General features: G+C 46.8%; 1 protein-coding gene across 1 annotated transcript; it reads right to left on the minus strand.

The window, feature by feature from the left end:
* Window positions 1-324: 324 nt before the first annotated feature.
* On the minus strand, window positions 325-20,263 carry DMBX1 (diencephalon/mesencephalon homeobox 1). Its single transcript, XM_065657293.1, is given in 6 exon segments — window positions 325-725; window positions 1,198-1,552; window positions 2,728-2,906; window positions 6,178-6,343; window positions 20,085-20,141; window positions 20,144-20,263. Coding segments are annotated over 6 exon segments (1,278 nt in total).
* Between the last annotated feature and the right edge of the window lie 1,271 nt (window positions 20,264-21,534).

The following is a 21,534-nucleotide window of genomic DNA, read 5'->3' on the forward strand; positions in this document are numbered from 1 at the left end:
GCTGGCACATTGTCGCAGGGATGAGGAACGGGGGCTTCTCCTGAACGTTACAGGCTTAACTCACAGCAGTCCAGAGGTCAGTTCGTCTGTCTAAACATACATCCTCCCCCCCTTCCTCCTTAAATATTTAACGAAGACCAGGCCAGTAGCAATGTCTGATGCAACCGTGGTGCTAATAAGACGTTAATAAACGCAAAGTTTTCCCTGAAAGGGAGCACCTTACTCCAGGAAGAGATGAGAGGGTGGGTGCGGGTTCAAGGAGTGACATGGCTAGAGCCAATCTCTGGTGCATCTTCTGGCGGGCAATGGTAGCTCATCGGGCAGTCAGTTGGGCAGGGTGTCAAGCCCAAGGGATGCCGCATGCTGCTTTGCCCGGAGCCTTAGGTTCTCAATACTTGTCGTTTTACTGTTCAGGCTTGGAAGGGAGCTAGAGGCCTGCAGGATGGGTGAAGACCAGACCTGCTGAGCGTGGGAGAGTGACTGGTAGTAGGACTGACAGTGCAGGGAGCTCAGTGGCGCCATGTTGACGTTCATGCCCAAGTAGGGCATGGCAGACGGTGTCCCCATTTCGAAGGAGGAGTAATGGACCAAGTTGTTGGTGGCTGCCATGTGCTGGCGGAATTGCTCCTGCAGGCGGAAGAGGCTCAGAGGTGAGGAGGAGTAGGAGTGAGTCTGAGCCAGGCCACTGCTGGATGAAGGTGTCACCGTCGCGCTGATTGGGGACTCTGTAGCAGGAGACAGAGGGGATGTGGATTATTTCTACGGGTTGGAGGCAGGTGCTGATCTGCACCATGGTAGAGTTCAACCTGCAGCATGGATTTCTCTTTTGCATCAGGAGAGCAAACGAGAGGGCCTATGTTAGCTCAGGAGAGCTAAACATGTCTGTCCCATACTTAGCATTTTACAGCATAGAAATGGGGCTGACCCTCTTTGCTAGGGCTTTCCTGCTGCTGCTGGGCACTGGTGAGCCCAAACTCTAATCTGAGCAGAAGATCTTTTCTCTTTCTGTGCTCTTGCTACAATAGACATCATGCCCTCTGAGGGCCCCGTTTAGTGCTGGGGACAAGATGACACATCTGGGCAGCCTACCTACAAGTGCCCACACCATCGGGAATACGTGACTATAGCCAGCCACCAGCAACCCCCTTGGAAACTCCAGGTCCTGACACCAACCCCCATCAAGATGCTGCTCCTCACCTGCTTTTGGGCTTGCCCTCTTGCAGTTCAAAGCCTTGCTGTCCACACCAGGGCTCTTGTCCACTTTAGCCTCATCCAAGGTGCTTTTAAACTCCTCCTCTCTGTCGGTCTGGTCCTCAGGGGCTGACTCGCTGGCTGATTGCTCCGACAGGGTTAGGTTGAGGTCCGTGCCTACCTCACTTGGGAGGCTCTGGACCTTCTCGGTGTCTGGGGTGGTGACCTGGGTCTCCAGCATGGGAGGCTCTGTCTTTCCCTCGCTGTGGCTCCCTTCACAGTCCTTCTGCTTCTGCAGTTGCTCCTTCTGCAGGCTACGCTGCTTCTTCCGGAATTTGGCTCTCCGGTTCTTGAACCAAACCTTCAATGCCACAAACAGCAAGAAGGGAAAACTGGTGAGAATCCTGCTTAGTGCCAAATTCAGCATCATTCATCCAGGGAACACCAGGGGAACCTGAAGTAATGAGGTACTGCAAGCCCACTGTGACCAAATGTCATTCCACTTTGCTGGATCTTAGAGCTCGACCTGTTTTCAGTGCTTCTATAAATAGTACAACAAATATATTTTTTAAAATGTTCAGCCACACTGGTGATGTGGTTTTGATTGTTTGTTTGTTTTCTTTTCTTTTTTTCTTTTCTTTTTTTTTTTCTAAATTGGTTGGGCGGTTGCTCCCAACCAGAATGTTTTATGGCTGAGTCTGATGACATTACATTGGCCTACAGTACAGTGCTCTGTTAGTTTCTAAACTAAAAATCTATGTCAGCAACACTCAAAACACTCAAAACAAGTCATTACAGGCATTAGCTGTTATCTGGGAACCAAATTTAAGGAAGGAGGAGAGAATCCATATTTTTTAACCTAAATCAGTTGACATGGCTTGGAAAGAATATATTTGCAAACCTTGTCAGTGTTTTTCAGTTAGTTAGATAAGGGAACAAAAATTTTGAAAATCAAAATGTCTTGACATTTATATAAAAGTACTATTTTTTTCTACTACTTATCCACTTCACACTAAAGAACTTCTTATTTAGTCTTTTAAAGCCCGGTAATGCAAGAACTTCCCCACCAGCAGGTTATGAAGCATGTTGTGCTAGTTGAAACTAAAACAAAAACAAAAACAAAACTCGGCGTGATGTTACAAATATTGACACTGATGGAAAAGAGCAGCTGGAATTACTTGGGTTTCTGCTCTTCTGAGAAAGCCAGAAAAGCCTCGCAAATAAATAAATAAGTAGGCTTCTGTTGACGTTTCTAAAATTTCCCCCAAAGAAATGTGACAGAACAAATGAAAAACAGGGTACAATTAAGTCAGTCCTAAATTTAAAAAATGTGTGTGTGGATTGAAAATTTCTTTAGCAGATGTGTGACTTCAGATGATTTTATCCCCTCCACCCCTGCCTTTGACAACTTCGCTGCCCCTGAATCTCTGATTATACAGGAAGAATCTTGAAAGGTCGAGGGAACTGTCAACTCTCTGGGAACACCATTCTATTCTTTTAAACATCCTCACTCACAAACCCACAAAATCTCGGTACCTGGACTCTGGCTTCAGGTAGGTTTGTGCACATAGCCAGCCGCTCCCGCATCACCACATCTGGGTAGTGAGTCTTCTGGAAGGTCTTCTCCAGCGCTTCCAGCTGTTGGGCGGTGAAGGCCGTGCGACTTCGCCTTTGTTTGCGGTGCTGGGATCCATAACGTGCCTCCAAAATGATGTCTTGAAATGTACAGCCGTTGGAAGACAAGAAAAGTGGCCAATTTAATTATTGGAATTTGTATGCTGACAGTCGAATAAAGCACTCGCTAATGCCAGATAAACCTACAAAACTCTTTTTTTTTTTTTTTTTAATGATTCTAGATCTAATAAAACACATACACACATTTTGCGGGTTCACTGAGGTATTTGAGGAGATAAAATCTCTGACTAGAAAGCCTGTTGTGGAGAGGGAACCTCTTTCTATGACAGCTGTGGAAACTATTGAGACTCCAGTGCTAAATTTGGTTGAAATAAGCCCGTCTTCGGCAACATCAGTGGGAGAGGACACGTGGGTGCCCAGACCCCACTGTGGCAATGAGCCTCTTTCATTAAGAAACACAATTAAAACCAATGTGGGCAGATTCAGCATTGTAATCAAGAGAAGGGCTCAACATTGTGTGTCATTTTCTCCTTGAACAGAGCTTTGGTTGGCTTCAACGCTGCCATGATGCGCTGATCGGTGGGAAGAGTCCATGCAGCTTGAACACAGCAGCCCCTAGCTCATTTTGTTGGCTGCCTCTACATTAGAAGACATCTAATCAGATGCATCTTCCCAGAAACCAGGCTGAGCTGGCTCTTTTTTAGTGTCTTACATGTAGCTCACTGTAGTCTTCAAGGCATGGAGAGCTGTTCTGGGCTGCAGTTCAGGAAAGCACTTAAGCTCATGTGCTTATGTGTGTTTAGCTTGAAAGCACATGATTTACTGAGCACGGACAGTCTCCAGCATCTGGGGTGGAAACACCAGCCAGGAACCAAGCCCAGCCCTGCTGATTGCAAGCCCAGAGCTCATGTGCCGAGCACTTTTCAGTAGAGGAGCTAATCAGAAGGTCTGACTTCGCAAACTGTGCTTGCAAAATTGAGGATGGAGAAGAAATTCAGACTGGGGAAAATCTGAGGCCAACAGTAAAAGGCTTATTTTTTTACCAGAGGCGCTATTATTGCACAATGGCTGTTGGGAGTAGAAAGACTTAAATCGATTAAAATAAGTTACTCTAAAATGAAAACAACAACAGCAACAACAACACAACAACAAAAAACCAAACCAACAACAAACCTTTATTATGCAAGTTGGGACATGCTGTGCTGAAGCATTGGAATGAAATAGTCCAGTGAGAGGTTTGCTCTCAGAGAGGAAATGCAGAAAGAGCCATGTCTGGTAACATTTTTAATTCAGTTAAGAATGCAACTTCCAGTAGAAGGAAGGAATGAACACACTAGAAAACCACCTAACAGGGAGAAAAGTCAGCACTAGCAGTGTGCGGAGCCAGATGAAGGCTCTGACTGCTGTTTATTTGTGCTTTTTTCACAAGCATTGTGGCATGAATGTAAACAATAAAACAAAACCTGCTGTCAGGCCAGTCCCAAAACCACACAGCCAGGTTCCAAGTATGCTGGCTAATGAGCAGAGCAAATCAGCTTTGCACCGCTCAAGCGTTCCTCTTCCAAACATCCAGCTGTTTCATTCTATATCGGCATTTGCAGTGCCTTTCTGGGCAATTGCCAAAGCCACGTGGATTTCACAACCTGGAAAAGAAGTGATCAGGCTAAACGTCTTTGGCCAAATACGATATATAGTGTCGGTTACATACAAGAGAAGCTTATGTTCAAGATATCAGCTCCTCAGGGAGTTAAAACACTGGTAACAGCTGCCAATTTGGGGGCAAAGAGACAGTCCTTGATGCATTCAGACACGGCTCACAGTGCAGCCAGGTGAGGAGAAGGGATCTTCCAGGACAAGAAACTGAAGATACCCTGAAATGTTTTACAAAGCTAAATTTGTGGTTCAAGTACAAGAAGTCAGGAGAAAGGACACTGGTTAAACACTCTACCTCAGGCTGGAATATTCCCCAGTTTCTAGAGTAGAGGTCAGACCTACCAGCTCCCCAGAGGTGACAGCTCATGCATTAAGTTGGGCCACTCCAATGAGAGCCAACCAGCAATTATTTTAATGTCTTAACTATGTTTTCAGGCTTTGTGCAAGAAGGAGAATATAAATTGCAGGTGAGGCATTGCAGTTACAATCAGAAACCTCTGGTTTTTGACTTAAGGTCGTTTGCTTTTGTGCTGCTATATTCTGACTGTCCCTGGAAGGCAAATGAGATCTATAACCTGCACCAAAAGATATTCAGAAGTAACAGAATGTGAAGCAACTGCAAAGGAACTAGCTCGTAGGTATATAATGCCTACCCTGCCAATGATAAGCAGACAAAGGGATCGTGGAATTTAATTTGAAAAGTCTTCCAGGTGAGTTATTAATTTTAAAGATAAGAGGTCAGAAAACCAATTGAATCTCCCAGTCAAGAATAGGAGAATAACTTTATTTTTTTTTTTAAATCTCTCTCTGGTTTTACCTTAGTTAGGCTCAAAGACACTAAGTCCTCCATGCTCTACTCTAAAAGATACAGGAGATTACAAAGATCTTTCAAGAGATCCTTGCATCTCAGAAAGCAGCACCTTGAGACCCAAGGTCTGCAAGGTACCTTGCGAAGTTCAGGACCATCTGCTCCCCTCTGACCACATACATGCCGAAAGGGTGAGGGGCAGAGGTGATGGATGACCAGGACAAGGAAAGTGCCCACCTGTCATCCCTTTGCAGCCAGGCAATTGGAGGCTCCAGGATTGGAGCCCAGGTCTCCTTGATCCCACACTCCCTGGGTAAAGACACATGTGACTTTCTTTGAACCTAAAAAAGCTCTTTTATGGAAGGTAAAAGCAACAGAGAGGGAGCCAGCAGGACCTGGAAGAAATCATCATCCATGCCAAGGTCAAGGATCCCCAGAAAGAAATAGGTCAAGGTGAGACCAAAAGAAGATGCAAATGAAGATCATTTGCCAGAGAGGAAGAGTGTTTGGTAGGACAAAAAAGGGAAAATAGTTGCAAGAACGGGCAACATGGAAGAGCAAGCTATGGCCTGGGATCGCAGGAGATGGCAGGATGCAATTCATGGGCTCCGTGATGGGGCAATACAACTCACTGTGTGGTTATATTAATTGTACTGTTGTATATTAACAAGAAAGTAAAATTTTCTGCCTTTTTTTTTCACTTGTTAAAACATATTTCAATGTCTTTTTAATTCTCTGTTTTCAACCCCATATAGTCCCCGAATGACGAGCAAGAAGGATTGGGGTTCTTTTTGTTTGTTTGTGGGGGAGTTTTGGTTTTAGGTTTTTGTATGTTTGTTTGTTCATTTTTTCTTTCCCAGGAAGTAGCAAAAGCCACGAGTTGTTCTTACCAGCCAGTCTCTCTGCCAGGGTGAGGGCGTGCACCGAGGGCCTGTAGTCAGGGGCATGCTGGGCTTGCTGGGCTGCCTGCTGGTGGAGATTGTACATGGCGCTGAGGGAATTCATGGCGTGGAGGGAGTAACCGTTCACTCCATAGTGCTGCATGGCGACATAAACCTGAAAAAGCAGCAGGCAGAGGAGAGGGGTGCTTAATAACGTGTTATTCCAGCATCCTTCGTGTCTCAGCAGAGCTTTGGAAGTGCTGAGCTCAAACTTCAGCTGCCACATGCAAAGCTCATGTACAGCCTCCCATCTCTAACAGGTTCTGCGACAGGAATCAGAATATCTCCTCTAGACCTAAAGCACCAGTGACACCAGTCTGGCTTCCAAGCTTGGAGATCAGCACCTGACTATATGCCACTCATGATATGATAAGCAAAAGATGGGAAACGATTTTTTTTTTACATACCGTAACAAAATATATCATTTTATTGTTACTTCTAATGAACCAACCCAGCTCTATGCTGGGATTTTGTCCTTGTCATTGCCTACAGTGGGCTGTTCCATAATCTCCTTAATATAATGTCAAATAATCTTTATTATCTGAACTCACTCAGGCATAGTTTATTTCCATTCATTTTTCTTAAGGTTCTTCTTTAAACACCCACAAATGATACTGAAAATAAACAAACAAACAAAACACCAAAAGCAAACAAACATGTGGTGTAAAAGAAAATAAATTTGTAATGTAATAGGACCAAAAATGTTACGGCTAAAGAGGCAATTAAGGTTTGCAATAAATACTGACATTTCATAGCTCAATAGCAAGGAAATTATTTCAAAAAACTAATGGCTTTTTTTCTACTGTGGGCTCTGCATGGAACTTCAAGCTGTTTTTCCTTACAAGACCATCTCTAAAGCTGAGCTAATATTGATCGCAAAAGCTGAGCGATGCTTCATTCGTCCCTGTTATAAATGACTGAGGGCCTCCAGGATGCTGTTTCTGTAGTTTGCATGACATCGAATAGGAAGTTGTGAAACCTTTGCCACAAAAGAAAAATTTTAAGACACCATTTACATAAGCACATCATCATCTGGAAAGTCAGAGATGTCACACCATTCAGAGAAAGAGGTCTCACTGGACTAACTTAAGGAAAGCAGACAAGGGAACCTATTAGAAAACAGTTTCGATCAGTGGAGGGAGGTGGTTCAACTTGCATGATTTTAGGAGAAACTGAATGCATTGAATAGCAAAAATTTGGATGAAAAATCAGCTGTTGTTTATTCTGTACTGAGGAAGGACCTTCATTTTTGCATGTAAAGGTTTTATACCATGGAGTCTCTTCTGGGCTGCCACCACATCATTTCAGTGCCAAGAGCACGGGTGAAGGGTGACATCCAGGTGTGGTTACACCACAAATATCTGATACACAACCTGATGACACTTTCATCTGCTTTGTGTCTCCCTGTCAGCCCACTCTGGATTCAATCCCCCATCCTTTAGTTTTAGACCCCCCCAAAAGAAGCTCAGTGGCTATCCAGCACCCACATAGAATAGTAGAATATCTCAAATTGGAAGGGACCCGCATCTCACCTCACTCTGCACAACACAAGCCACATCCTTATGACCCACAGAGAATGTTACCGGTCGTGTCCTTTCCTACCACATCCCATATAAGAAAAAAAAAAACCTACCTCCTACTTCAAAGTACTGGCATACAATTTTTATTTAATAGCTGATTGATTGAAGAATGCATTTTAGGGTGCCTGAGACATATTTTGTGGCTAGTTCTGGAAAGCAAGGAAAAATGAGAGCTGCTTTGTTTTATGGTATCCAGGCAATTAATTTTGAATTCATTTTCAAAATGTTTCATTTAAAAATTTACCCTAGTTTTTAGAAAAGCAAAGACACACCCAAAACAAAATAATAACCTTCCTCTATACTCTATCAAGGTTTTATTCACTCTAACAGGAAAGCCAATGCTGTTCAATGCTGAACCAATGTGACAATGGATATTTTTGGTTCAGATGCTGACCTAAACACAAGAATGCCGTAGCTCTGTTCTAATCTAGCTTAGGGAATCTAAGCAATGCCAAAATTTAATGGTTGAACTCGGTGATCTTGAGGGTCTCTTCCAAGCAAAATTGTTCTATGATTCTACAAAAATTCTTTGTTCGTTGTCTGATCAAGACAAGGGATTTCACGTGCCAACAGATTTTTGTCATTTCTATTTTCACCACGACGGGTACACAGCAAAATTACCAGGGTGTTTCTTTGCTGGACTGCACAACTTTCCTGCTGGTAGCACATACTTAGGGACAAGACTGTGTCCCAAGGACATGTGCCATTGACTTGAACACAGGGGACATCTCCCATCACCTGGTGAAGACCTGCAGGTTCCACCACCTTTGGTCAGTGGGGTGGATGACTCAAAGCTTATTAGGTTCCTGCATGTTTCGTGTAAACCATTTGAGGACATAGAACTTATTAACTGCCCCAGGCTGCTACCAGACCTCTGTCCTTAACAAACGCTGGAGAATCCATGCTGGGGCCCAGCCTGGCCAGAGATACATGGGAGGCCAAGTGTCTTTGACTCCCAACTCACAGAAATGCCTATTTCTTCTCTAAACCTCCTTGCATGTTATTGGTTGTGTACCAAGCTGGCACATTAAGGGAAAAATGAAGAGGCAGAGGAGGGCAATTTTCCCATGCTATACAGTCTTACAAGGACACTGCCAATAGTGTTGTGCGTGGAGCCCAGTGTTTCCACTGAAACACTTGCTCCAGGAAGATTTCAGTTTAGTTGATTGTTACAAGATGCCTTTTTGCATACATATGTGTCTGAATAGACTCTTCTGGGTGACCTAGAAAAAAGTGCATCAATTAAAAACTAAAAAAAATTAAAAGCAGGGAACTTAATAATAATGAACTCATGATAGGAGTCAATATCCATCCCAGCTTCAGTGATTACTCCCTGATGTGCTGTGGTGCAGACAGGCAGAACTTCCTACCCACTTGTGCAGCAGATGTATCATCTCAGATTCAGTATAAAAAAATGGGGAAAAAGGAGGTATCTTGCATTTACTGAGTGAGATTGTTCAACCTAATAAACAAAGTTAACTGAGACTGCAAACAGCTCCTATTTAACTGTCAGCTCCAAGCATACTCCAACCCCAATAAATTAAATATTTAAAAGACATCATGCAGCACTTTTTTTTTTTAATAGAGAAAGTCATTCATCAAGCCACCACTGTGTTTCACAAGCTGTCGAATAGTGCTTACACTGGTTAAAATAATCTTTATATTTCATTAAGCAACCAAATAAGCTGATCCCTCCCCACTGGCTGTATAGATGGGTTTAATTTTCAAAATCTGCAAATGCATCTTTTATGTCTCTGCGTGGCTGGAGGGCCTCAGGAATAGCTGGGAGGAGAATGAGACCAAAGTTTGAGCTCCTGCCTTGTGGAAAGGTACAGGTTTGAGTGGTTATTGATACAGCTGGGAGAATAACGTGGGGTTCATCCTTAAAGAAAGGGAATGCCTCACCCTGATTTTGTACATCAAAGATTGTTGAACAGTTGGGAGTGGTGGAAAAAAGGAGATGGGAGCTGAGAAAAGATGCAGGAGAAAATAGGTGAGAGGAAAATCTCTCCATAGGGTGAGGCCAGCCTGGGTTTCACCTCTTTACCCCTCCCAATCAAAACATCATCAGTCTGTACCTGGCTTCACACACTAGCTGTACACAAGGCATCTCACAAAAATACAGAACTGACAAAACTCATTAAGGGAGAAAGGTATTGATCCACGTAGCCTGCAAACTCAAGTGTCACTTGTGCTGGCCACAGAGCTCGTGTCAATGCTGGAAAGCTTGTCCCTGTGCTGAGCTGTCCTGAATGAGGACATCCACGGTAGCCCTCTGTGCGATGCTGCTCTGGAGGAGAGGAATTTTAAACCAAGGAAGAGTTTTTGCTCAAGTGCGTTATTCTGGAGTAAATACACTCCCCTCCATCTCAGCCCAAATGTAAACTGTGTTAGGACGGAGGAATTTTCTTTAATGGTATATTCTGGCCCGTTTTCCCAGGTAGAAGTAAAAAACACACAAGACACTTGACCTTCTCAAGTAAATGCTGTTGGGTAGATGAGTTTGGGGCTGGATATAGGACTTGAAGCTTTGCAGGGGCTTTGGATCATTTTTTCTTTTCCCTTCAGTTGGTCCCTCCCAATACCGAGTCACCCCAAATTCAAAAAGGTACCAAGACTTAATTCACTGATGTACAGAAGATGCTCAGATGCCGTAATGAAGAACAGGGTAATAAAACCTATGACATCAGAGTTAAAAAGACTAAAGTTTTCTTACAGAAGTCAAGAAGAGGATACCAGAGCCTGCTTTTGACTGGTGGGCACTGTAGGGTGCTAAATTATCATTTCATTAAATCTTTCCAGAAATTAGGGAGGGTTGATGATGGTAGGGATGTGTATGAGGCCTTCTTTACACGAAAAATAAGCTGTACTAGAAAGTTACATCTAGATTTCGACAACTCATTAGTAGAAGTGAATTTCAATACCATAGTTAATTTCTGATGAAAAGAGATTCACCAAAGATGCATCTGAAGTTTGGAAGAGCTCGGCACTGCCTCGGGTCTGCATTCTGATGCAAGACACAGCTGAAGCATGGGAAAAGCATCAGTTAAAAAAATCACAAGAGAAAAGTCTGGTGCTCTTGTCTGGTGTTTGAGGTCTTGCAGGTAACAGAAAAAAAATAGGAGCAGCCCTGTCAGGTAAAAAGAAAAGTTGCGGTCTCTAGCCCAAGTGCCTGCTTGGGCGGTACGAATCGGTTGTCGTTTTTATGCAAAGCACAGGAACCTGTCGTTCCTTCCTAACGGGAAATAACAGCAAATAGTTGGTGCTAACAACATCCCCCTTTTTACTGTTGGCAATAAACATCATCAAAAATAAAATCACAACAAAATATCCCACCCACCCCAAGTCCTGGAGCTGTTCTGCTTTATGGTTTTATGCTTTGAGTCCTTATTCAGAACCACTTTAAATCAGCAAGGTAAAAAATGAATCTCTGTCTTTACTTATCTGACAGTCTAGGCTCACTCTATACGTAGCCATTAGGTTTGTATGTATTTGGTACTAAATGAATTACATACCTGGGGAGTTCTGAATAAACGATCCTTGCAAGAGGTTTTCTTCAAACTTTTTTTTTTTATATCCCTAAATCTTTAAGACATATCCAAAATCATGGAAGATAATAACCAGCATGTCATAAATCAATTTTGTTCCTCACATGAGATTGCTGAATGTCTAAGGAAACAATCTCCCCTTTGTAGTGGATGAAGTATAAATAATTTGAAATACTGCAACATATCATATTTTCTTGTTCAAATGTCAAAGTCTGAGAGCAACATGCGCCATAAAAACAGGCTTCCGAAGGACTTTTCTTATAACTGAAGTAAAGGAATTGGGAACAGCTCTCAAAAAAAATTGAGGTTCTCCGTTTCTAATCTTCCTGCAATCTGTTTACACCTGTATAAATGCATGGATTCAAATGCAGTTAATTTCTTAGGACAGAGTAAGATCCCAGTTATACCTGATCTAGTTGAACAAGTCACAACCCACCGAAAGCAAAACCTGACTGATTACACTAATTCTCACAGATCACTTTTAGCTACTGCTACTGACATTAGTATAAATGAAAAAGATATTTTTCTTAAAACCAGGAGGTTTGCTAGCAGTTGAAATCTGGAAATACTTCCAGTTAGTGACAGGGTGGTATTTTTTGGGTAGACCTCATCAAATAATTGCCTCTGTCAGGGCCATGTTGCTGAAGAGCGCAGCACCTTGTATTTGTGATGCTCATCTCTTCATAGCACAAGCGTAACAAGGTGTGAGAGGGTTTGTGTGTTTTATAAAACAAACCTCACAGCATCCTATCAAGACTGGGAGGTTTTATAGTTGGGCTCTACAAACTCAGACACCAGGTTGCGAGCGGCTGAGATAACAGGCTCTGGCTGACAGAGGTAACTCTCATCAGTTGCTGTGATTTTTATTTAAAGCTTTTGTGAAATCATCATTTCCCCCACCCAAGCCCCAGATAAAAGAACCAAGTGATTGATTAGACAGTTCCGGGCAAAAGACTTTCCAGCACCTCTGTTTGCAGAGGCATGCTTCAAAGGGCAGGCTTACAAGGTCCAAAATAAAATAAAATATAATAAAGACAACCTCAAAGTCTCTGTTTTTGAGCCAGGCATAAGCTTGAAGGCTTGGAGCCCAGCAATCTGCAGTGTAGAGCCAGGTTTGGGATCACTAAACATCACTGTGGTGCTAAATCTCTTGCTTGCCATAATTTACACAGGGTGGTCGGTGCTTACAGATCAAATCAGTATAAACATACCTCCCTGCTCCGCTTCGAAGCAGTGCTCAACCCTCAGTAAAAGCCGTTGTAATTGGTATTGAAGCAGAAACATTTTCCTGGGTAAATAAGAAAAGCTCTTAATAGGAACATCACTTTGGCTCTAGTTTCAGGATCTCATTCTGCTTCCAGCTTGGTCAACAGCAAAAAACCCCCAAACAAACAAACAAACCACTAATAAACCCATGCGTTTTGGATTTCTTATGATTAATAGTGCAACAGAAGCTGAACCCTGCAGCCCAGACTGACTCTGAGGACTTTGGCTACTGGGCAGCCCAGCTCTGCCAGCGCTCAGCATTGCTGCTGCTGCTCCACGCGTGTGGGGGTGAGATGCTGCAGCACCCACGGCAGCCGGGTTCCCACCTACCTGCGCTTCTCACATCTTGAGACCTGACAGCATCTCTGCCTCCAGACTGGCCCTGACTTCAGGACTCAGAGTAACCTAAAAATGGTGTGCAAACTCCTGAATTCACAAACAGCTTAAAGTGTTTAACTTGAGTGTTTATATGGGGGAAAAAAAAAAAAAAAAGTACGTTTTCTCCCTCATCCTTTCCAAAACAAGCATGTTTCTGACTTAGTTGGTTTTGCTCTTGGTTTGTCTGGCTCAGCTCTTCCTCTCACTTCTGTGAAAATGGCTTTGGTTGAGAAGCATAATTTTGTTTGGTTTTATGCCAGCAAAGGGAATTTTCCAAACTGGATGATGGGAGAGGTCCAGACTTCCCAAACTCTGCCCTTCTTTGAGGCTGTTGGCAGCATGAGAGGGGGCTCACTGCTTGCTCACTGCCCTCAAAACAGTTTCACCTGCTTGCATGAGCAAACTGATGGGCTTTGAACTGATGGGTCCTTGGGGCTGCTTGTGGAAGTTCAGGAATCTCCACTGTCCCTGGAAGATGGAGCAATATCCTGTAGGATTTTACCCATGACATGGTCTCATTAACAAGACAAGGTTCTGTGTCAAACTGTGTTTTTAAGCCTGTGACATTAGTGACCAGGACCTCTGTCTGTCCTGAGCACCACAACCAGGACACTGATCTTACAATCTAGCCCCGAGCCCTAGGAAGAGAGATCTGTCACTGCAAGAAGCACTGGCAAAAGACAGCCCTGAGTGATAAGCTTTGCAAAGATTTGCTGAGGCAGTTGAAGACATTCCCAGTTCCTCTCCTGCTAGTCCCAGGTGCTGCCAGCCTGGGAGCTGGGCTGGCAGAGGAGAACCTGCGCTTGCTCCAGCTGCTCCTAGTGCAATGCCTCAGTTGAGATGCTGGGCTCCAAGGGCAGTGACTGGGATGAGGCATAGAGAGAGGGCAACTTCTTCACCCACAACTACTGTTCATTAAGTAACCATTAAGTTGGAACCATAAGGTCTGGCTGTTAAGCTGAGGGCGGTTAGATATGCACACGAGGAGAGGGCAACGCATCTGTGTGAAATGCAGTGGTTTGTGCCGCATCATTGGAGTTTGACCCACTTGGCACAAAATTACTTTCCTAGGTGCTCTTTCAGCTGGTTAGCTGAAAAGCTGAAAGGCTGCAACACCAAGTGCAGCTCTTCTTGAAGATGATTTTGGAGAGATCTAAAGAACAAGCAAATTTTAAAGGAGACAAGCTGAGAGCCTGAACCAAGGACATTTCTGCAGGTACAGCTGGACCCTGTGTCTGCCTCTGCAGATGCTGCTCGTAGCGTTCAAAACTATGGTCACAAAACACACGGTGGCAATTGCTTCTGCTCAGACTAAGACCAGCCATAAGGCAAAATGACGGACAAGTCCTATCTTAACAACAACAAAAAAAAGAAGTCCTGAAAGGCAGTTCCAGCAAGCCATGCAATTGTACGGCACTTTTAATACCTTAAAAGAATAAGACAGAATTTTGAGTTTTCCTTCTTTACAAGTGATAACACTAATTTGTACCATTAAAAAAGCTGTTTGAGCTCAATGGCTTTTGCAAGGGAGGGGAGAAGACTTGTACCACCTTAAAACAGGCCATGAACTGGGGTTTGCAGCAGAGGCGCCAAGCGCTGGGGCATACAACGGGTGCACGTAATGCTTCCTTTCCCGTAAGCATTTGGATCCATACACCAAATTAAGCGCAGTTGCCAAGGTAAGCAATATATTTTTGCCACCAGCAGGTGATCTGAGATATAAAGAGCTGTGCGCTGTAAAACAGGCAGACCAGCTAAATATCTGCTGGGTTTTGCGGGCAGATGTGCGGTCCTTCAGCAGAAGGCAACAAACTGTACAGAACTTCAATTATTCCAACACTTTTCATTGGAACTTGATCAGTGACAAAACATGATGCGTTTCTTGGTATTTAGCTAGCCATTAGCAGAGTTTCCTTAGGAATGGATTTACTAGGACAAATACGCATATATGAAATTTACTTTATTATCTTCAGAAATTAAGGACTGTATCCAAAAATAAAACCAGAATCTGACTTAATTCAGTCAGAATTTTTAGTGAGTCAGTATTTGACTCACTATGGATATAGGAATATTTATGATGGTGTGTGGTGCTTCAGCAGAAGCACCTTTACCCAGCTTGGCCTGACACACACCAAGAGCTGCTGCCTTGCCTGCTCCCCCCAGTGCTCCAAACGGTTGGTGTCAAACGGCTGAAGACATCATGTTTCTGCAACTCCCTTTTCAGGAGCACTTCCTACACCCTGAGACCCATCAACTCGCCTTCCCCAGCCCAACTATTTCTCTTTTTTTTGGAGGATCCTAGTGGAGTTCCCAAGCATCACTCTTCCCCAAACCCATGCTTTAAGTTTTAGCATCTGGACAGTTTTAGAGCAGCATTTCTTAAGTCAACATTTACTCTGGCCACACAGAGGCCAGAAAAGTCCTGAATGAGTTACACTAGCAGCTACCAGGAAGAAATCACATTTGTATTGTGGCCCACCCATGACTTGTGGCTATAAACACCCTTTTCCCATCGTTTGGAGACCTGCTGGTCTCTCCTGGTCCCAGCCCTGGTCCCAGCCCTGGTCCCAGCCCTCCCTCAGAGCCTCCCTCCTTCCCAGGAGCTATATCTGCACCAGACATTCCTTAGAAATTATAAAGGGTCTGATCCAAAACCTGGGGGAAAAAAAAATCGTTTTCAGTAGGTTTTGGACTGGAACAAACTGGCAGAAAAAGAGACAGGGTTTGGCTAATCCCAGTGCACCATTAATGAATTCCTGGATATTTAGCTGCATTTCAGAATTCTCCACCCTCTTTGCAACAACTGTATTTTGACGGACCTTGCCCCAAAGTAGGTAGTTTATCAGTAGCTGCATAGGATTGGAAAATTTGGGCTTTATTGAAATCATTTTCTTCAGCATTTTGCCTACTTCTATGGTTTTACCAGAAGAAATGGGGGCAGCTATAAACATTTCTGTTCAGACATGAGGAGTGGAAGTCAGCACTGACCCTTTTGAAAGGGTTTAGACCTGACTGACATCCATCAGTGCCTCAGCAGAACATTTCCAACTTGGCGAGCTGAACTTTGGGATGTGCCTGAAAAAATCACTGAAAGAATAACCGGTGTCTTAGAAAACACGGGCTACTTCTAGCTAAAGGGTTTACCTATAGTTTCACCAGCAAAAGCAGTAGGTAGCCACATCAGAAGAGATTGGTCCTGGACCTACTCTGTAGCACCTTTGTTTTGACAGGGCTGGTTGTGATAATGACAGACAGTAGAGAAACTGTTCAGTCCAGCTTCTTTTCATCCGATTCCCCTCTTTCTCAGCAGAAAGTTCTTTTAAAGGATAAAGACAATGGGAACAAAACCCACCACGATCACTCCCTCTATGACTATATTGTGCAAAAGTCGCCTGGCCAGCCTGCCCTTCTCTCTGACCTGTGGGAAACTCCTTTGGCTCCGTTTCTTTGATGCAGATAGCGACCCTGGCACTAAGGAAAAGCAACATCTGCACCAGCTGCATGAAACTGAGCTCCATCTTCTGAGACAGCAGTAAGATCACTGCAGGAGCTGCTGATATGTGTTAGCACGAGAATGTCCCATTTAGACATCAAAATCTCTTTAAATTAGCAGGGAAAGCTGGAAAGCAAATCTAAACTGGCTTTCCGTGTACTGACTGTACGGTTTTGGATGTATTTTCGCATTGAGTACGTCGGTGTAATTCAATACAACCTCTCATCAACCATGGGGTGATTCAGAGTTGAAGTCATCCTTACGCTTTCAGGAATTCTCTGCCCTTGTGCTTCTTAGTTAGCACAGAAAAACTGAACTTAGAAACACAATCCGAAAGCCAAAGGGTTGTAGGTCCAAGTCTCTCTGGTTGGGTCAAATGAGAAACCGGAATTGACTAGTACCGACTTACTCGCTGGTGAAAAGCGAGCATGGAAGGGAAAAGCTAAACAGTCAAAGTGCCACTTCCGAGCTGCCGTTAAGAGAAACACGGAGTAGTGAGAAAACTGCACATTCGCTAGGTGCTTCCCCCTGCACGGGAGCGTGGGCCAGGGAATGTGTAAAACCTCTCCTCCTCGGGTTGAGCCCCATCCTGCTCTCCTTAGGACAGGCAGGGCAGGGGGACAGCCTCGTCTACACTGGGGCACCCCTTGGGGCTCAGCCTGTGCCCCCCTTCAAGGACACTACTCATGCCCTGTGGGTGAGCGAGGAACCTAGCACCCACCGGGGACGTGGGACAACCTGACTGCTTCGGGTCAGCTGTCCGCGCCTTAGACACTCGGCGAGGGGAGGAAAAAAACAGCAGGGATTCCTTGAAAATCTTGGGAATGGAGGTGCTGAAGGTTTCCCCTGCAGCCCACCTCGCTGAATCCCAGCCCGGCTGGGAAGCAGCCGGCGGCCGCCTCCGTCCTCAGGAACTGCCGGCTCGGAGGGAGGACGGTCCCCAGCGAGACAGCTGCAAGTTTCGTTCATTTGCTTCGTGTTCCGTCCCGAAGTAAGAGAAGAGAAAGAGAGAAAAAAGAACTCTCCAGCCCTGCCTTTGGGGAAGCGAGAGGCTACTTCAAACAAAACTGTTATCCATTAACATCCAATTATCACTTGGTCCAAGCCATTAATTATAAATCAGCCTCCTAATTGGGATAATTAGCTCTCTGCTACTTAATGTAGTATGACTGATGCGTTTGGAAAGAAGGTAATCACTCCATTTGTTTAGCGTCAGGCGAACAAATCCAACTCTCATGGTTTAATTTCAGCCTTAGCTTCCCCCCTGCCGACCCCCCATCGGCGTTAAAAGCTCTTTGCAGCCCCATTAATTGGGAATCACGGCGGGGATGGGCACACGCAGCTCCGCGGGGCTTTCGGTGGGCAGCCCCCGGGCCGAGGATGCGACTGGGCCCGCCGGTTCTCCGCGACCCCCACCCCCGCGGGTGGATTGCTATGATTTTTAGGGAGGGGGTTAACTAGAGGGGATGGGTTTTGAACCCGAGCGCGACCCACAGGTGCGATCGCTCCGGAGGAAGCGAGGGGCTCCGCGCCACCCCCGAATCCCCAGCATCCTCCTGCCATCGAGTCTCGCTTTAGACATCGCTTTGGGAAGAGCGGAAAGACTTTCTTTCTTCCTTTTAATTTTTTTTTCCTTCTCTCCTTTCCCCCACTTCCCCTGGATGTCTCATTAATGCCGGCTGCTCGGCGAACCGCCGATAGCTGCGGGACATGATTAGATATTTATTACTGTCATTTACATGGAAAACTTGAGCTAACCAAGTGGAACTGGAGGGGGCCGCCGGAGGGGACGAGATGGAGCAGAGGGGGAAGATTTTTTTCTTTTTTTTTTTGCCCCGACGCTGGCAGCGGAGCCGGAACGCGGGCACAGCCAGAGACCGGCCGGGTGGAGCGGTGGATACGGGGGGATTCCCGCGGAGGTTCCCCCCTCCCGGAGACGGGGGTTTTGGGCCGAGCCATCCCAAGGTCCCAGGCTTTGGTGTTACTTCGCTCTGCCCGCGTTTCGTTTCGAAAGGGATCGGGCAGCTCTCGGTGCGCGCATCCCACCGGGAAACAGGGGATGTTGCCCCCGCTCTCCTTCCTGCTGTCGGCCTCGCCGAGGCGACGCTCGGGGACACCAAGGACTCGGCCCGGGATGCGCTGACCCCTGCCCACCACCCCAGCCGCCCGAGGTCCCCGCCTGGAAAGGAAAGAAAATAACCGCCAGGGAAAGCCGCCGGCAGCGGGGGCCCGCAGGGCTCCGGGGCGGGGGGCTTGTTGCTCCTTCTCCCCCCGAAAAAAAAAAAAATAGGCAACCACGGCGGATCTCGCAATCAAATCACATCTCGCTCGGAGGAAAAACTTCCTCGAGAGCCCTCCTTTAAGCTAGAGGAGCCTCTGTCCGCCTTCTCCCCACCAAGGTGGGACCCCTTGCCGGGGAGGTTACCCCCACCCTCACCTTGCCCCCCGCAAGGAGAACGGGTCTCTGGTGGCCCGGGCAGCCCGACACCAAGTGGGGACACAGACTTTTTTCCGCTCAAGTGCTGGCTGCGGCGGAGCCTCCCCCGCCTTCCCTATCTGTTATCCCATGGCCCGAGGGGCGACTCTGGCGGAGATGTATGAGATCTCTCGCGGTAAAAATATGCATGCTGATCCCCCTTTGGTTAGCCCTATAATGGAGGTGTAACTAGGTTTCGACTGCGAAGCTCTTAATTTATCAAGTGAGCCTGACAGCGCAGGTCCGGGATTTATATACCTCTTAAAGCGTGAGAGCGGGGGGAGCGGCACAGAGCGGCCCCCCAGCTCTTTGAAGACAGGTTCCCGTCCGTTTTGCTGTCTAACGTTGCAAAGGGGTGGTGTAGGGGGTGATTTTCCCTGGAAGGTTTCCTAGCGCTGCCGGAGTCTTGCCCTCCCTTGCCGTCCCTTCCACACTCAGCTTCCAGTGGTATCAGAAAAACAACAGCAACAACAACAAAAACCAACAAAAAACCCCAAACAAACCAACCCCAGAGCCCCCCCGCCACACACACACAGGCAGAGCCGTCTGCCGACCTCCCGCGCCTCTCCCAGTCCTGTTCGGGGTGGTTTCTGCCCTCGGCGAGCTCTCACCGGGCTGCGCGGCTTATTAAAACATCGTTATGTAAATGAGGGGAAAGTTGCGCTTTCTCCCTCGGGGCCCGGCAGACGGAGGGATGCGCGTCCCCCACCCCCCCTCAGCCGGGTTGCACCCCGTTCTTCCCCGCCAGCTGCCTAAACGCGCACCGGAGCGGGCCCACAGCTCCAGTCCATGCCGCGTTTCGTGTGAGCGGGGCCCCGGGCTGGTGGTTGGGTTTTTGCCTTTTTTTTTTTTTTTTTCTGAGAAAGCGTACTATACTCCAAAGAAATAATAATTAAAAAAAAAAAAGGGACAGTAAGGGACTTGCGCTGGAGCTCGGGCTTGGCTTCCTCTCTTCCGCGGTGTGCGCATCCTTGCCATCAGCTCCTCCGCCGGGCTTGGACGCCCCCACGGAGAGACTCCTCGCAAACGAACCCCAAACTCGTCTTATTTCCCCCCGCACCCCCAACCCACGCGGAGCGGCACTTGCCCAGAGGGTGGGGGGGGGGGGTTCTTACCTGGGGCAGCGGCGGCGCAGCCTCTCCGCCCGCCGTGGGAGCGGTGACACGGGTGGGAGCGCGGCCCGCGCGGGGAGCGGGCGCGACACTGCGCCCTGGCCCGCCCTACTCCATCCGCCCGCGCTGCCTGCGCGCTGCCTCCGCGCCCAGCGGAGCTGCCATCTACCGGGAGGCTGCATTGAAGAAGGATTTTTAAAAGGAGCTTCATAGCGACCCGGGAGCTACCCAGCAAGATTTTCAATGGTCCTCCACCCTGTCAATCAAAACGAGGCTGCTGATACATTCCCCCCCCTCCTTCCGCCCCGTTCTTACCAGTCATTTACTCCAAGCCGAGGTGTAAACGCCTAATTAAATCCCTGGGAGCGGGTGGGATGCCGGTGGAAGGAGGAGGGCTAGACCTAGGGCCGGGGGCGTGATGGGGTCCGTAAGGCACGGGGGAGGGAGGTCTCCCCCCGCCCCCTGCTTAGCACCGCGCTGGAGCAGACCCTCAAGTCTTCCTCTCCCCCGATGGCCCCTGTGTGGAGGTGCTGGTGGGGGATCATCTCCCAGAGTTAATTACAGAGCTGCCGCAGCCCCCCACCCTCCTCCTGCCCCCTCGCTGTGTTAGCTCAGCCCGCTGCACACCTCGGATACTCTTTACAACGGTGGGAGTGGGAGACGGACACGACACGGAGACATAAAATTAGCAATAATGGAAGGAGCCCAGAGGAGCTGGGGGCAACGGGTCCGCAGCCCGCCCCGTCGGGAAAGCCCCACTCCGGCAGCCGGGAGCACACGGGCGGCTCTGCCGGTGCGAGGGGGGACAGGGAAGGAGCGGGAGGGAAAGCAGGCAAGGAGGGGAGGCCACGGGGCTTCGGCGCAGAGGGAACGACCATCTAAGGCATTCCCCCCGCTTTTAATTTTTTTTTCTAATACCGTCCCACGAAATACTTTTTTTTTTTTTTTTTTCCGGGATGTAAAGAAAGGAAAACCAGCTTTTCCTTTTCTTTCTTTCTCTTTCTCTGCGGCATTTTGGCAGGTACCTTTCCGGCCAGCGGCCGGGCTGGTTATCTGGCAGAGCTCACTAGCTGAAGCGGTGGTTGTGTTTGCTTTTCAGCTTTGCCATGCCTTCGCAGCAGAAAGAGCAGTTTAAAGCCTTTAGAGAGATTGCTAATAGATGCCAGCTCCTTGCCTTTAGATTCTCTCCCAGCCCAGGAGGATTTAGGATGGGATTGGGAGACGAGACGCCATTTCAGGCTCCAAAACACCCTGTTTTAAAATGACTGCGGGTAAGAGGATTAAAACAATAATACCCTTCTCTTCTTGAAGGTTTTTTTTTTCCTCCTCTCTCCCTCCTATAGAAAAGATTTCTTCTCCCAGAGCAAAACCGTTTAGACAGGAATTAAGGGAACAAGAAAGAATAAGACGGGGGGAGAGGACCTTTTAATTTGAGCTTGATATTTTGTACAAA

The sequence above is a fragment of the Caloenas nicobarica genome, chromosome Z, assembly GCF_036013445.1.
Source record: "Caloenas nicobarica isolate bCalNic1 chromosome Z, bCalNic1.hap1, whole genome shotgun sequence".
Classification (NCBI taxonomy): domain Eukaryota; kingdom Metazoa; phylum Chordata; class Aves; order Columbiformes; family Columbidae; genus Caloenas; species Caloenas nicobarica.